The 17,492-nt window shown below is 38.6% G+C and overlaps 1 protein-coding gene across 2 annotated transcripts; it reads right to left on the reverse strand.

Moving 5' to 3' along the window:
* Positions 1-5,581: 5,581 nt before the first annotated feature.
* LOC145786705 (uncharacterized) lies at positions 5,582-15,961 on the reverse strand. 2 transcript variants are annotated; one of them, XM_082598426.1, is made up of 10 exons: positions 15,894-15,961; positions 15,268-15,361; positions 9,395-9,492; positions 8,411-8,482; positions 8,101-8,234; positions 7,854-7,946; positions 7,393-7,486; positions 6,720-6,961; positions 6,002-6,177; positions 5,582-5,716 (listed from the first exon to the last, which is right to left on the reverse strand). In XM_082598426.1, the coding sequence occupies exons 1-6, from the start codon at positions 15,918-15,920 to the stop codon at positions 7,856-7,858; spliced, it is 516 nt and encodes a 171-aa protein (XP_082454552.1). In that variant the 5' UTR covers positions 15,921-15,961; the 3' UTR covers positions 5,582-5,716; positions 6,002-6,177; positions 6,720-6,961; positions 7,393-7,486; positions 7,854-7,855. The 2 variants fall into 2 exon arrangements, with proteins under 2 accessions (XP_082454552.1, XP_082454553.1); XM_082598427.1 differs by having other exon boundaries at positions 6,720-7,274.
* Positions 15,962-17,492: the final 1,531 nt, after the last annotated feature.

Here is a 17,492-nt window from a genome sequence, read left to right on the forward strand (position 1 = left end):
TTCAATTCAAAATGAAGTTTAAAATTTATTCTTTTGTTCATAGTCGTAATCCTCCTTCAAAGCGGTAATACAAAGAACAATTTTCGATAAGGGGGGCATCAAGAATATGTCGACATGACTTTTAAGGTTTACGCACTGTGGGTTTACGTCAGCTCCGGAGATCAGTAAAATATAAGGTTCTCATTATCGTGATTGTAAGCCGCGGGAAATTTTTTCTCTAAAAAACAGATTCCCGGGAAGCTAAACATTTTTTCCAGCCCTGGTAGAAAACAAGAGAAATTAAGTAATATACCACTGTCTTGCACCAGTGGCGTAGCCAAGGGAGGGGGGTTCGGGGGTTTCAACCTTTCAAATTGAATTTACCGATGTTAAAACATTGTTTACAAGAAAAGTTTTAGCCTATGATGTAATTTATCGTCAAACTGTGCAAGGATGCAAGCCATCTGCAACTGCTGAGATCGCTTGTTCGATCTAGATTAACATCTAAACAGCTATTTGTTATACAAAACTTGAATATATCAGAAATAGCCTAAAGTAACTTCATTGTCTCAAAGCTTTTTGTTTGACACTCATCAAGATGTATGACCTCTATGACGTTACATTTTCTAAACTTTGGGTTGACTTCAGAGCTTAAAAGTTAGTGACTTACCGGAATAAGATCGTTTTTTGAATCAACCAAGGAAAAAATTGATAAATAATAAAACTGTAATAATCTCGCATAAAAAACAATCAACTTATGTCTCTAAAACAAAGTTTACCTAATTTTAAACGAAACTGCATTAAAACAGCGAGTTTTGCCAATACCAAACATTCAAATATCTCAGTCTGGAATTAGCAACAAGAAAACAGAGACTTAGCTTTATTTCCGAAAAATGCCGAAGAAAACATGATCTTATCCTTTTGCTATGCCACCGGACAGCACCATTTTACAGAAATATTCATACCCACAATTTTGTTGAAAATGCTCTCAGAATGCACCAAACTGAAAGTAATTTTTCAAAATTTTCTGGGGCAGGCCCCCCAGACCCCCCGCCGCTAAGTGTCGCCTTCGGCGAACACGCCATCGGGCTTCGCCCGCCGGCTGTCAACACCTCCCCTTTCAAAATTTTTGACTATGCTACTGTCTTGCACTGTCAATATTTTGCCCCCCCAATGTTGAAGGTCTGGCGGCGCCACTGCCTTCAGGAGATATATCCGAATCTTTGCATTTGCATCAGAATTCTTCTGATCGACCACACCAGTTACTGTCGCCAGTGTTAAAAGGACCTTCAGCAGAATGAAACTGGTCAAGAATATCCTGCGCTCAACCATGACAGATGACAGGCTTTCTGCTCTTGCAATTACAATCGAAAACAAGATTGGCAGATCCCTGGACTATGACCCATTGAATTTGCGCAGAACAAGGCTCGAAAGAAGCGCTTTGTGTAATTATGGAATATAGGTCCACACTGTCACTGTAGACCTATGTACACACAGTGGTGGGCGCAGCTAATGTAAAAGTTAGCTTTCAACAAAGAAATCAGCGGATTTCCAATAAATTTACTTTCGCTAACGAGTCCGCTAAAATTTCTAAATATTAGCGAAAATGCTAATCCGCTAACCAAAGCGTTAGCTTCGCTAATTAACGGAATTGTGCCCTCTACTGTGTATACATAATATGAACCCTGCATATTCTGTAAAATAAATACAGTACCACATTCCAGTTTCTGCGTTGGAAGGGGCCTCGGACTTATGTTCGGAGGGGGCCACGTTTTTTGTTGCTACGGCCCTGCTTGTAACACACGCGCGCAGCACTGGATCAACAACGCAGAACAACGCAATTTAAATGAAAAGAATCTTACATTTAGCGATGTTTAATCGAAAATAATGTTGATAGCATGGTCGTTGCTTTTTAGAATCTAGAGAGAATTATTGAAACAAGCGTTTTTTTATATTGAGGGGTCATGCTAGAGTTAGCTGCCATTTAGGCTTAAAATTTTTTTGATGATCTTACTCATTCACACACATGAACACCTACAATGTTGCAACATACTCAGCATGATAAACTTTTGCACATGCAGTGTGATGTGATCAGAAGTGGATAACAAGTTTCAATGCCATGGATAAAAAAGAAAACAGGTCTATCAGGGATTCGAACGCAAAACCTTTGGTTTAAAGCATTATTATGATTTGAATGCAACAATAAGTGTGTAGCCTAAACCATAAATAAAGAACAATAAGCTTCTATTTTGAATAAGCTGAAGATGCTATTACTATAGCGAAATCGATTCTTAATAAACTACACTAAGAGGTTATAGATTGTTGTGCAAATGCCAGCATTTGATGAATGCAAAATAGACTACCATAGACTACACTACCATAAGTGTGTAAAATATTTAAAAGGTGACTTAGACTAAAGGCATAATAATTTAACAACTGTCAATGGGACAAAATGTTCCCTTGAATATTTGCATAAATGTAAACGTCAGACCTTTCTTAAGTTATACCGCATTTTCTTTCAAATGTAGTTACGAAGACCAGTTGATTCCTTTCAAGATTGTCTTCCTAAGCAAATGTCAGTGCTTTTAATTGGCTTCAACCAGATCACCAGGTTTAAAAAAAGAAGTTGACTTTTGATTAAATAAACATTGCTGGATTGTGCGCATTCAATCAATCTCTAGACAACACAGTGGCGGCTCGTAAAAGGGAGCTGTGGAGCTGCAGCTCCCTCTGCGATCTGACATCTAAATTGAACTTGTTGAAAATACCCTTACAAAAATTTTTCTCAAAGTCCTCGGGATGATTCAACTTACCTTCGCTGTTCTTGCATATTCACTCTTTAGCATTCTTTTTAAAAATTTGAATGGAAACTCTGCTGTGGAGCTGAGCAACCAAGAAGCTCCACGAAGGGGGTAGACACTTTAACGTAGGACAGTTTTCCTCACGAATCAGCTGATTCACAAATCGTGTTGCCAACATTTTTTCTGCAATTAAAGTTAATACAAAAAAGGGACATAAAAAAAGTAGGTATCCAGCGGCAAAAAAAAGAAAGAAATGTCTTCTGAGTATTAACATGTATCAAATGGCTGACATTTTAACCGATGAAAAATTTCCTTGTGGACCAGGTGAACGCAGTCATTGTGACTCATGCACATTATGATTGTAGGTGCTAAAATGCGTAACAATCGAAAGCAAATTTTGAAGTGTAAACCATCAGGCTGAGCTTTTACGGCATTATTGCAGTTAAAACAACGAGATATAACACATATGTGTTATATCTCGTTGGTTAAAATAACAAGGTGATAAACTGTTTTATTTTGATCAACAACGCACGAGTACAAAATAATTGACACAGCGAAAAGAACACAATAAACATAGCCAGGTCAGAGGCTTTAAAGAATCGGCCTGCCACGCCCCGCGAAAATCCTCGGAATTTACTAAATCTTCAAAAAAACAAAGTTGCAGCATTTGGTTGTGTGCAGGGTCGCAGCCAGCACAAAATTTTGGGAAAGGGGAAAATGAGTATTAGCTATTGCACCTGTAAGTGAACCGACGGCGTAGCCTATCGCCGAAGGTGACACCCTTTTAGTTTGTGGAGGGCTCTTCCACAAAGTTTTGAAAAAATATCCCAAAATTGGGCATTCTGAGAGTACTTTCGGTCGAAATCAATGGCAAAACTCTGTCAAGTGATGCTGCAACTGAGGGTAAAACGTTTATTTAAATTACATAAAACACATTTGTAAGAGTAAATATAGGCTAGTGGTTGGTGCAATGGTAGACTTCAGTTTGTGAATGAATACCTTTCGCACAAAATACAGCACAGTAGCCTACGTACGCTATTTAATGTTCACATTAGGTCTGAGGTGTAGGCTTCGGGTTCTCTTGGGACTGCTGTTATGTTTATTTGCATCATCACGAGACCTGACAGTCTATCAATATCTATAGGCCAATAGCTTAAAAGTCGGTTGGTCAGTCGTATGTATAAAAATATTTCGGGGGAGCAATTGCCCCTGCTGACTACGCCCTTGGTTGTGTAGCCTATCTGAAATTTCACTGGATCTAACTCTCTCAGTGCTTAAAAGTAATGTGAGCATACAAGCTAGGTGATTCCCTGATTTAATCAATCTTGAATAGCTCAGTCTAACCTTAAAAAGCAGAAGACTGGTGGTTGTCTACACTCCACAACGTGCAAACCCTAGATTGGGCAAACACATCAAAGCTATGAAAAACTACTGTTTGTTTTGCGAGTCTGAGCATATTTTCACAATCAGTAGATCTTGTCTTTCTTTATTGTGCTTAGCTGCTTACGAGGGACACGCATAATGGTTTTACGTGTTTATGCCAACATGCAGTGGCGGTCGACGGCCACACAACTAAATTTTCAACAACTGATTTGGTTGGTTAGAAGCAGTCGAAAAATTTTTAAAATCTTACCAGAAACATATTACCTAAGCTACTATTATTGCTATCTAATCCTAATGATTTTAACTCACGAGATTTGAGCAGAGTTAATAGCAGGACTGTATTGAAATGGCAGTAGATATATGGTAGATGGATATTTAATATGACGATTGATAATGGTAGATATTTACACAATCCACCTTCACTGACACATTGCATGCTGTGTTCACTGTTAATATAAGTATAAGTTTGGCTCCAGGTCCCCTGCGGTAACAAACACGTATATTAGCCCTAAAAAGGGGGGTTTCACGGTTGCCAGTCGCTCATTGTCGCCTGGGTTGAAAGAAAGAACAAGCAAGCCTGTTCTATACAGAGCATCTCCACTGCTATACACAGCTTAATTGAAAATTCCAAAAGGCTTACAGCGGAAAATGTTGACAATGCAAATGATAAGCACTTAAAAGGTTTGCTTCCTCATTTCATCTAAGGAAGACACTGCACACGCAGACTTCATCATATCTGCTTTCTCCCCATGACGATGCGCGTATGCATTAGGTTTTGTTCGCTTAGGCAATGGATCACGTGCAAACGCAATGCCAGGTTTGCGCTTCCGCACAACTTTAAGAAATTTCTTCACATCCTTTCGAATTGTTAATCCTGCAGGCTGCATCAGAATTGCAACGTGATGCAATATAATCTCTCATCGTGGACAATTGACCAAGTGCATTTGTCACGTCTGCGTCTTCTTCCACATTATACACCACATTGAACATTTCATTGACAACAGTCCGCATTTCCTTTATGGTGTTCAGTCTTGCGTTGCTTAAAATATTGCTTGGGCCGGGTACGTCTTGAAGAATCTGTTCCATGTGAGTGTCAGACGCAAAACAACTTGAGTCACACACTTCAGCAGAGTCTGGTGGGCGCTCAAGCCCAGGCCTAGCTGCTAAGCTGTCAACTACGCACGGGTCGAGAACAATGAAAGGGGAATTTGCGTACCAAGTAGGAAAAGTCTCGCAAGACACATGGGCAACGTGTTGAATAACCGCAAACATGTGCTTGCACGGAAGAAAATGCTTCTGGAAATCATCGCAGAAACAATTGGGGATGGTACTTTCTCCACCAAACGTTACGCGATAGATTAATTCCGACGAAGCACTTCTTACAAGAAATGCATCTCCAACTTGAGAAATGAAGGTGTATGGAATTTCATCCGATGAAGCAATTCTTCTCAGAAAGTTACCGATCACCTCTTTTGGTCTATTGTACAAATACTCTGGAATGGAGGAGTTGTACTGACGATAGAATTCCGAAGAAAAGATTTTGTTGTTCGTACCTGCAAAGCAAGCAAACAGTGCTCAAAAGCAACATCTTATAGTTTATAGGTCGGACTACAAAAGTAGCCCCGCAAAAGTACGGTCAGCCTTAATAATGTCATTATGGTTATTGTTTAGGACGGTATGTGCAGTTGCGCACGTTCATTCGAAAATGACATGACAGTTTAGGCATTCTTGAAATTTAATATCTAGCATTCTAACCCTTCAAGGCTTACAATAAATGGTAGTACCGTACTGTAATTGCAGTTGCACCACAATAACACAGCATGGTAATTCTCACTCACCGACGCTTGTTGTCAGGAAGGAATTCTTTACGAATTATCGCTACAAGAGCTGACAAAGATTTATCCCTCCGTGTTCGAATGTATGACTCCTTCAGTGTTCTGTTTTGGCGTTCCACTCCATTGTTTGTGTGGAAGGTTACGCTCCACTTGTTGGCTCGATAAAACCACACCCAACGCTGCAAATATTTTTAGCTCAGTACATTGCAATTGTATCCAGCAGTGAACGTTGCAAAATTAATGCTGTGAATGCTTGCATTGAGTTACTCATTCAACCAGTGGCGTAGCCAAGGGGGGGGTTTTGGGGGTTACAACCCCTCCCTTTGGCACGCGTGTGACGTCACGATATTGAGAATGATGCTTTCAGTCTAAAAAAAATTGCCTAGTTTTAAACAAAATTGCATTAAAAGAGCGAGCTTTGCCAATACCAAACATTCAAACATCTCAGCCAGGAATTAGCAACAAGAAAACACAGAGACTTAGCTTTATTTCCGAAAAATGCCGAAGAAAACATGATCTTATCCTTTTGCTATGCTACCAGACAGCACCATTTTACAGGAATATTCGTACCCACATTTTTGTTGAAAATGCTCTCAGAATGCACCAAATTCAAAATAAGTTTTCAAAATTTTCTGGGGGAGGCCCCCCAGACCCCCCGCCGCTGGGTGGTCAAAACCCCCCCCTTTCAAAATTCCTGGCTACGCTACTGCATTCAACGAACCTGCCTTTCTGGAAGCCAAGCATTTTCAATGTATCTTTGAAGCTTGGGGTTATTCATCCAGCACTTGCTGGTTTTGAAATCATTTCGTGCATCTGTGAAGGACTGCTCAGAAGCGGCTTTAGCCAATTCGCGCAAATGACCTATTACAGCTGGTTTGTTGTCACCAACACCATTGTCGCTTCTTCTAGTCCATCTTTCCCAAGCTTACTCTCTATGGAAATCGCACAGAAGCACTAAACAATCTGCAAAAGAAATACGAGAAAAAATTTAACTGCTTTTCGATTTGGTGAAAAAGTCCGTTTCGTGACCCACCCTACTACTTATGCTCCTCTTGATGAAAGATAGTTTGGTGACCCATGCAATAAAGTATCGATGTACGCTATATCTTTAATTTCACTTTTTTAAACTAACTGACATGTGGTTGTGTGAGTCTCTACTTTTCATTTCTTGCTTTATTGTCAACTCTACCATGCTGACATCCCCAGTAGTGAGTGCATGCAATGACAAAAGGAACTCCTGATGTTTCGTCCCACTGCAGTCTGCTCTTTAAACCACCTAATAACATGAACAATGGACATATATGCAGAGATTATGATACAGCACACTTATCTCATATAAGCAATACATTTGTGCAACTTGAAGCCGAAGCCAAAAGCTTACTGCATCACATTACCAGCTTTGTTTTTCTTTCCCTTTATAAATTTTGTTGTTGTTTCTTTTTCAAATTCTTCAACACTTTTAGTCGCACATTCCCATGAAGAAAACCACTGCAAACAATGTATTGATAGTATATAGAACAGGAGTCTACAAACACTTTTGGTACAATCCTAAAAACTAGTTGTATATCCTCCTTGGATAGCAATGCAATAACAACAAAGTATAGCAAACACCTTTACAGGTACAATAGTTTTATTCGTTGCTAGTTTAAATTGTTTTGCAACCCAAAGCCGAAAGTTGCGTGACCAAAGTTTAGGTTGCAACCCACTATTTGCAGACCTTTCATTTACAAGACTGAAAAGGCAATCCGGTGTTTGCTGCGTTGTAGGATACATGAGTGGCAATCACTTCATTGGATGATCACAATATCTGGAACAATACAAGTTGGACCTTTTCGACGATAACAAATTTACTCACCTTTACATCAAAATTTTGAGTGATGTCTTCACCATCTTCATTGTGTTGAAATGTTTCACCAACACTGTTCTCTTTTTGTCTTGCATCTTGTAACTATGAATACAATTTCAATTGTCTTTGAAACTTTTAGAGTTACACTTGTCATTGCAAAGGTTAACCATAAGTGTAAGTAACACACTTATAGTAGGCTAGTGAAAAAAGAATTGTTGAGCTGGTACGTATTGTAAGTACACTACTACTGTAAGACCTTGTCAACTGCAGGGAACTTGACTCTATACTCATCTTCTTAGTCATCTGAAAAGAATTGGTGCCAGCACAACGTGCACGAAGAACAGGTTGTATCTTCAATTTCGCATCTTCTGAAAGAACCTCACTTGACACCTGCCAAATAAAGAGAAAGCTGCAGCACAACATTTCACCAAACTGTATGAAACTTGCATTCATTTTCATTCACGCAGAGCAATCCGTAGTGAAACCTCACCGTTATGTCTTGCATGGATGTTTTTTCAACAAAACAATAATTCACATTCCCGACAAATACAAACAATGATACTTACTTGAAAGTCAGGAAACTTAACCACTTTTGATAGGTGAATTGTTGTATACTTGCTAATTTTTCCAGTGCATTCCTGAAATGCAGACAGGAATAAGAAAGTTAATAGGCCTACTGTACAATTTGGCCTACTTTAGATTGATGTTTCACAATAATGACAATATAGGGGAAGATGGGAACACTTTGAAGACATTTTCTAAATTTAACTGCTACATACAAGAATTAAAGAAAGTGTAAATAAACTTTTATTAAACTTATATTGTATTCCAAAGTTATTGCATAAAAAAGGTAGAAAATAGAAGCGCCGCCTTTGCACAATTTTGGTTTGGTTGGCTGGTTTTTGATTGCTTATCCTCAGACTGACAAAGCCTTTGATAGGTTATTTCTAGTAGTTTTTCATTCTTGCAGAGGCTTCTGACGCAGGGGCAGTTACCGACATAGGCAGAGTGAACTTTTTGGATTGTTGTTGCTGGAAAATTAGTCGTGCAGCTGAATGGATAGCAGTCCTGAAATGTGTTGCTCAAGAGAACCGAACCAGCGCTGCTTGATCTTGAGTTGGATGTGTTACCACTAAGCTAACAGGGCGGACGCTATTCAAACAAACAAACATTCTGTTTACAGCAACGCCATCTAAAGTGTCCCCACTTTTCTGTACTACCAAAACTTCTTGGTGCAAAGAAGTAGAAGGCTTAGCAATCTCAAAACTAGTCAGACAGTGTAAAAACAGTATGATGACAATATCAAAATGTTTCCCATGTTAATACAAGGCTGTATAAAGTAAAACATGTTCTTTCTTAATTCATTCATAGCTTGTCACGCCAGTGTCGGAGCCAGATAAGAGCATTGTTTGTGATGTTTTTGAGGTCGTTGTCATCACATGACATGACAACTTCTTTCTTAATAAAGCATGAACAGTGAAGATTTTATATATAATTAGGTGCTCATGTGTACTTAAATTCAAAAGAAAACAACAGACTTGGCTACTTACAGACCCAACTTTCACTGATGAGACAAAGTCAGCTCTTTGGATAATGACATATGGTGTTTTTGTGGAATCCCAGAAAATGTTTCGACGTTTTGCCAAAGCTAATACAAATAAATCATTTTCATGCAAGTCAGTTTAGTGTTAGCCTATACAGTTAAAAATCAACTTCCATTTGCTAGGCCATCTTCAGTGGGTGCAACCTAGTTCGTACCCTGAAAAGATCAAGAAAAAAAATTTAAAAAAATTAAAAAAAGCCGAGGTCGCTGATCGCAGTTTAATAGCACAAAGCACGAAGTCGCTGATCGTAGCTTCCGCAAACAACCTCGAGAGTTAGGGTTAACGGAAACTGCGGAAAAATATTTGCAGAAACTGGGATCAGCGAGGGTTAGAGAGCATAGATTACTCGATGGTTAGAGTTAGGGTAAGCAGAAACTGCGGGAAAATGTTTGCGGAAACTGCGATCAGCAAGGGTTAGAGCATAGATTACTCGATGGTTAGAGTTAGGGTAAAGGTTAGCGGAAACTGCGGAAAAATGTTTGCGGAAACTGCGATCAGCGAGGGTTAGGGTTAGAGCATAGATTACTGAGTAATCATTACTCTATGGTTAGAGTTAGGGTAAAGGTTAGCGGAAACTGCGGAAAAATGTTTACAGAAACTGCGATCAGCGAGGGTTAGAGCATAGATTACTCTATGGTAAGGGTTGGCGGAAACTACGGAAAAATGTTTGCGAAAACTGCGATCAGCGAGGGTTAGAGCATAGATTAGTCTATGGTTAGGGTTAGCGGAAACATGTTCGCGGAAACTGCGATGAGCGAAGGTTAGCATTAGGGTAGAAGGGTTACAGTTAGCGGAAACTGCGATCAGCGACTTCGGCTTTGTGCTATCTTTCTCTCGATTTTTTCAGGGGGAAAAATTTAAAAGGTTTGTGGAAACTGCAATCAGCGACTTCCGCTTTTTTAAATTTTTTCTCTCGATCTTTTCAGGGTACGAACTAGGTTGCATCCATCTTCAGTTAAGTTGACAGCAAACAACACACAATCAACCAAGACAATGTATCTCCTCTTGACTTTTCCCATTGTTCACTGAAAGAGTGAGTCAGTAATCACGTAAGCAATTCCAGTAATAGAGTTAGCACACACTCAAGGGCAGGAACATCTGCTGAAAAAGGCCGGAGTCTAGGTACCGGTATCATAGAAAGTTGTTCTTACAAAACTGGGTGCTGGTTTAGGATCGGCCGCCTTGGTTAGTGACGTCACAAAAATCTGTGACGTCATGCAAAAAAACGCAACTACTTGTAGGAAGGGTGCAAAAACGCGGAATAGAAGTAAAAGCGGAATGCCTATTGATTTTTAAATATTTGTAGGCATTATTATTGATCTAGCGCTAACTTAAACTGTTACTATTTTGTACCAATTTGAATTTTTACAATAAAAATACTTGCTTTATTAACGTAACAACTTTCACGTTTATATGTTATCTACAAAACGAGCAATCGTGGTTCAGTATAAGCCGCCCACAGTTTGCTGTGATCGATGAATACTGCCTCCACCAAATATGCTGTAGCTTTTTCATTTCTGCTCGGATTCTAACAATTTTACTATCGTTGGATGGCATTATGATTCATCTACTCGAATGGATTAATTGCCAGTCTAAAGTAGGCATTACATTTATGTAGCGCTAACTTAAACTTTACTATTTTGTACCAATTCTCAGCAACTCATTTTTTACAATAAAAATACCAAACCAACACAAATTAAAAGAGTATGTCTTGATTTATTCATATGTTAACTTTCACATTTATATCTAATCCACAAAACGAGCAATCGTTGTTCAAACGTAACCGCTCGACGAAGCTTTTTACCAAAACAATGCAAACACAAAGCGATCAGTTTCGAGTGTTCAATACAAGCCGCCCACAGTTTGATGCGATCGGTGAATAGTGCCTCCACCAAATATGCTGTAGCTTTCTCATTTCTGCTCGGATTCTAACAATTTTACTATCGTTGGATGGCATTATGCTTCATCTACCCGAATGGATTAATTGCCAATCTAAAGTAGGCATTATATTTATGTAGCGGGTAACTTAAACTTTACTATTTTGTACCAATTCTCAGCAATTCAATTTTTACAATAAAAATACCAAACCAACACAAATTAAAAGAGTATGTCTTGTTTTATTAACCTAACAACTTTCACGTTTATATGTTATCTACAAAACGAGAAATCGTTGTTCAAACGTAACCGCTCGACGAAGCTTTTTTCCAATGCATTTTTCAAGGCGATTCGATCGTGGTTCAGTATAAGCCGCCCACAGTTTGCTGTGATCGATGAATACTGCCTCCACCAAATATGCTGTAGCTTTCTCATTTCTGCTTGGATTCTAACAATTTTACTATCGTTGGATGGCATTATGCTTCATCTACTCGAATGGATTAATTGCCAATCTAAAGTAGGCATTACATTTATGTAGCGCTAACTTAAACTTTACTATTTTGTACCAATTCTCAGCAATTCATTTTTTACAATAAAAATACCAAACCAACACAAATTAAAAGACTATGTCTTGTTTTATTAACCTAACAACTTTCACGTTTATATGTTATCCACAAAACGAGCAATCGTTGTTCAAACGTAACCGCTCGACGAAGCTTTTTTCCAATGCATTTTTCAAGGCGATTTGATCGTGGTTCAGTATAAGCCGCCCACAGTTTGCTGTGATCGATGAATACTGCCTCCACCAAATATGCTGTAGCTTTCTCATTTCTGCTCGGATTCTAACAATTTTACTATCGTTGGATGGCATTAGGCTTCATCTACAGTCAGTCAGACGCGCAGCGGCTGAATCGGCGGCTGGAGTCCAATGGGGGTCTGGGGGTAGTACACACGGGGTAGTCAACGGTAGTACACAGAAAGCTCAAACTTGATGAAAATGGCAGTTAATTGGTTTAAATTTATTCTACTTGGGTTGAAATTAGACTTGTTTGAGCCTTTAAATAGGGGTGGGGTATATCAAAATGTCATATGATGCGTCAGAACGGGGGGAGGGGGTTAGCTGAAACTGTCAGATAAGGGGAGAGAGGGTCCAAAATCAAGAGCGAATCCGCAGAAGTGAGTTACTGTTCCGATCAATGAACCAACAAAAGATATGAAACACTTCAGAACATAAACAATAAGTTAGTCCTCCCGACCTCGAATACCTTTTGAACATTCTCTGCGATTCGCAATGACAATTTACAGTTTAATACGATGGCTGTGCTTGGCAAATATATCAATGACTGCATCATGCTCGAGTACAATATCCTTATTTAAATACATCTGAGCTAGACCATCCCAACGTGGCTCGGTCATGGTCGTGCGGTAATAATTTTTCAGGTACTTTAGTGAACTGAGACATCGCTCATTGGAGGCAGTTGTAACTGGAAGCGTAGCAAAGATTCGAAGTAATAATTTATGGATAATCGGATAAGTGCCGAGTTGTTCAGCCGCTTGATACGCATCCACAAGAGTCGCAGGTCGTTTATCCACAGAAACTGCAAGCCAATTCGCTCTCCATCTTCGCAATTCAATAGTAGCTGCAAAGCAATTGCTTGGTTCAACATCCAGCATTCCATGGTAGAAGTCGAAAATCTCGTCGATCGTGCAGTCCTCATCTTCATGAATCAATGAAGGCAGAAATGTGCTGACTTTAAAAGCTGAGCAGTGCTCATTGAATCTATCGTGAATTTGCGCCATGCAATTGTCAAGAAAAGGAAGAAAAACTGTTGATAAATTACATTGCAAAAAGTATACCCCGCCCCCCGCGCTAGGATGAATCATCCAAGCAATTATTGCGCTACAACTTTTTTTTTTGCAAAATTTGTATTTTATTTTTTTACCTGATCATTAGGGGGAGGCCATCGCCCTTTATCCTCCCCCCTAAATACGCTACTGCCTTGGACAATGGACATGCAACCAATTGATTCGGGTAGATGCAGTATCGTGCTTTCCAACGTCAGTAAAATTGTCAAAAAAGCTTCATCGAGCGGCTACGTTTGAACAACGATTTCTCGTTTTGTGGATTAGATATAAATGTGAAAGTTAACATTTGAATAAAGCAAGACATACTCTTTTAATTTGTGTTGGTTTGGTATTTTTATTGTAAAAAATGAATTGCTGAGAATTGGTACAAAATAGTAAAGTTTAAGTTAGCGCTACATAAATATAGTGCCTATTTTAGATTGGCAATTAATCCATTCGGGTAGATGAAGCATAATGCCATCCAACGATAGGAAAATTGTTAAAATCCGAGCAGAAATGAGAAAGCTACAGCATATTTGGTGGAGGCACTATCACCGATCGCATCAAACTGTGGGCGGCTTGTAATGAACACTCGAAACTGATCGCTTTGCGTTTGCATTGTTTTGGTAAAAAGCTTCGTCGAGCGGTTACGTTTGAACAACGATTTCTCGTTTTTTAGATAACATATAAACGTGAAAGTTGTTAGGTGAATAAACCAAGACATACTCTTTTAATTTGTGTTGATTTGATATTTTTATTGTAAAAAATGAATTGCTGAGAATTGGTACAAAATAGTAAAGTTTAAGTTAGCGCTGCATAAATGTAATGCCTACTTTAGATTGGCAATTAATCCATTCGAGTAGATGAAGCATAATGCCATCCAACGATAGTAAAATTGTTAGAATCCGAGCAGAAATGAGAAAGCTACAGCATATTTGGTGGAGGCAGTATTCATCGATCACAGCAAACTGTGGGCGGCTTATACTGAACCACGATCGAATCGCCTTGAAAAATGCATTGGAAAAAAGCTTCGTCGAGCGGTTACGTTTGAACAACGATTTCTCGTTTTGTAGATAACATATAAACGTGAAAGTTGTTAGGTTAATAAAACAAGACATAGTCTTTTAATTTGTGTTGGTTTGGTATTTTTATTGTAAAAATTTAATTGCTGAGAATTGTTACAAAATAGTAAAGTTTAAGTTACCCGCTACATAAATATAATGCCTACTTTAGATTGGCAATTAATCCATTCGAGTAGATGAAGCATAATGCCATCCAACGATAGTAAAATTGTTAAAATCCGAGCAGAAATGAGAAAGCTACAGCATATTTGGTGGAGGCACTATTCACCGATCGCATCAAACTGTGGGCGGCTTGTATTGAACACTCGAAACTGATCGCTTTGTGTTTGCATTGTTTTGGTAAAAAGCTTCGTCGAGCGGTTACGTTTGAACAACGATTGCTCGTTTTGTGGATTAGATATAAATGTGAAAGTTAACATATGAATAAATCAAGACATACTCTTTTAATTTGTGTTGGTTTGGTATTTTTATTGTAAAAAATGAATTGCTGAGAATTGGTACAAAATAGTAAAGTTTAAGTTAGCGCTACATAAATGTAATGCCTACTTTAGACTGGCAATTAATCCATTCGAGTAGATGAATCATAATGCCATCCAACGATAGTAAAATTGTTAGAATCCGAGCAGAAATGAAAAAGCTACAGCATATTTGGTGGAAGCAGTATTCATCGATCACAGCAAACTGTGGGCGGCTTATACTGAACCACGATTGCTCGTTTTGTAGATAACATATAAACGTGAAAGTTGTTACGTTAATAAAGCAAGTATTTTTATTGTAAAAATTCAAATTGGTACAAAATAGTAACAGTTTAAGTTAGCGCTAGATCAATAATAATGCCTACAAATATTTAAAAATCAATAGGCTTTCCGCTTTTACTTCTATTCCGCGTTTTTGCACCCTTCCTACAAGTAGTTGCCTTTTTTTGCATGACGTCACAGATTTTTGTGACGTCACTAACCAAGGCGGCCGATCCTAAACCAGCACCCAAAACTGAAGTAGAGCAAAAAGCCTACTTACGAAGTTCATTAAAATGTTTGTGCATAAATTTCCCTCCACTTTTCCGTCCAAACTCTTTGATAGCTTCAAGAGTATCCGCTTCACTTGTAAACCACTGCACAAAATAACATTGCAATGCAGACGTTGCAAAATGCAACAATTAAAATGATGTACGGTAACAACCGAATTTTGCAGAATCACAAACGGACCCTGGGAGGCAAAGCCCAATGCCCCCATGCGTTCGCCACTGGCTACACTTGATCAAAGGAAATAGTGAGTCATTTGTACAACAGCTTAATTGAAGCAAAATACGAGACTAAAAGTCAAACACTGTAATTTACAATGAAATACCTTTTTAACTCTTATAACAATAGAGCGTACAACAGAATGGTGCGGTATGCTTCCACGCAAAGCAATTAAACAAAAACAACAGATCTACTGCGCGATGACAAACTACCGTATGCCACCGTGCCACTAGGTCCGAGTAAATGAAAGAAAAGTAAGCAAACCTCTAGTCAAAGCACTAGACAAAAGACCTACAAAGGCTACCCCAGGACACAAGTAAATCTACAAATTAAGTTAACTTACAACAGCAAGCCCACTTACTTGTTCAAGCAAATTAAGTTAACAATAGCAAGCCCACTTACTTTTTCAAGAATTCTTGCTTGAGTCATTGTGCTTGCCAATTGCCATGTCTTAGATTCACAGAATACACAGATAGATACAGTTGACTAGTTGTCTGACGTTTTTAGCGGGAAGTCAATACCAACGCATTTTCGGCGCCAACAATCATAATGGCGTGAGTCACATGACTGAAATCAGCTGATTCGTGAGGAAAACTGTCCTACGTTAAAGTGTCTACCCACGAAGGGTGTTCTTTCTATTATGACGATTTGGGAAAACCCCAATGACGCGAACACAAACGCAGGCAAAAGCATAGCCTCTGGGAGCTGTGCTCCCAACAGTTTGACTGTGTTCCAATGTTGCTCAGGTCAGCACATACACTGCTGGTTTCGTCAGACAGCTTACCGGTCATTGACGATAGACTATGAAATGCAGAAAAGTTTTATTATTTGACATAACTTAGCCTATAATTAGCTGTTCATTGGCTAGATTTGCCTTATAGCATTTCAGGACTTTGTTATACCAGTCTACAGTGAGTAATTTTTAGCATACATGGTTGTAAGAGCAATAGGCAGGCAGGGCATTTAAGACTAACCTGTGGGATGTTGAACCAGTCTGAAGTAGGCTACTATAGCCTGAGTACTGTATTGATATATTCCTAGTTTCTACTGTCTTATCCCTTTTGAATTGTTAATTGTGTAGCCTACTGTAGACAGGTAGAACAAATAAGTACCGGCAACTCATATTGTATTAACTAAGCTGCTAAATTGGCTACACTGCCTGACTATCTTTCATTTTACCTACACATAGCTTATGGAAGATTATTGTTTCAAATTGTGCTATCATCATTATACTGAATGTTAAAGCTTTTTTGATCTGATCATAGACAACTCTGTTCAATATTTGCAAAGTACAAATTTCAATAGGTTATCATTACAAGAAAAGATCAATACTAAACTTGAAGGTAGGCCAACGCCTTTCCTTGAAATTTCACAAAGAGCACCATCTAGCAGTACTAGGCTAAAGGTTATACCCGGCAGTTTAATCAACATTTATACAAAACTAACTTGTGGCTATGTGGCTGCAGTGCAAAAAATGCATTATTTTGCTTTCCATGCTTAGGCTACTGTTTGGTGGTGATACATCATGGACAAAGTCTAGAATTAAAGATTTAAATCATATCAATCGAAACATTGCAAAACATGATAAATCACAATTTCATTTGAACAAAATGGTAAATTTACCTCTTTTAGGTACAGCTAATATTGCTTCCCAGCTTGATTCTGGATACAGATATAATCAATTGCTCGCCACAATGAGAAAGTGATAGAAAATTCGCAAATTTTATCAAAAATTATCAACTGCATCAAACTGTGTGAGAAATTTGAGTTGCCACTCAGAGGTCATGATGAGGTAGCGATCCATTATTGCAAAGAAGTTGCTTGCAAAGTGGTAGCTACACTAAGATTTAGGTTTTAGTTTTTTTTTTCTTGTTAGGTTTCTAAGCACCTTTTCATTATGTTCAGAGCCATTCTTAAGCTAATTTTTATTGCTACATACCATCTAACACTCATCCTTACAACGCTGTGATTTTACTTCTATGAGAGTTCATGCCTGCTGTA

The sequence above is a fragment of the Aplidium turbinatum genome, chromosome 17 (assembly GCF_918807975.1).
Source record: "Aplidium turbinatum chromosome 17, kaAplTurb1.1, whole genome shotgun sequence".
Classification (NCBI taxonomy): domain Eukaryota; kingdom Metazoa; phylum Chordata; class Ascidiacea; order Aplousobranchia; family Polyclinidae; genus Aplidium; species Aplidium turbinatum.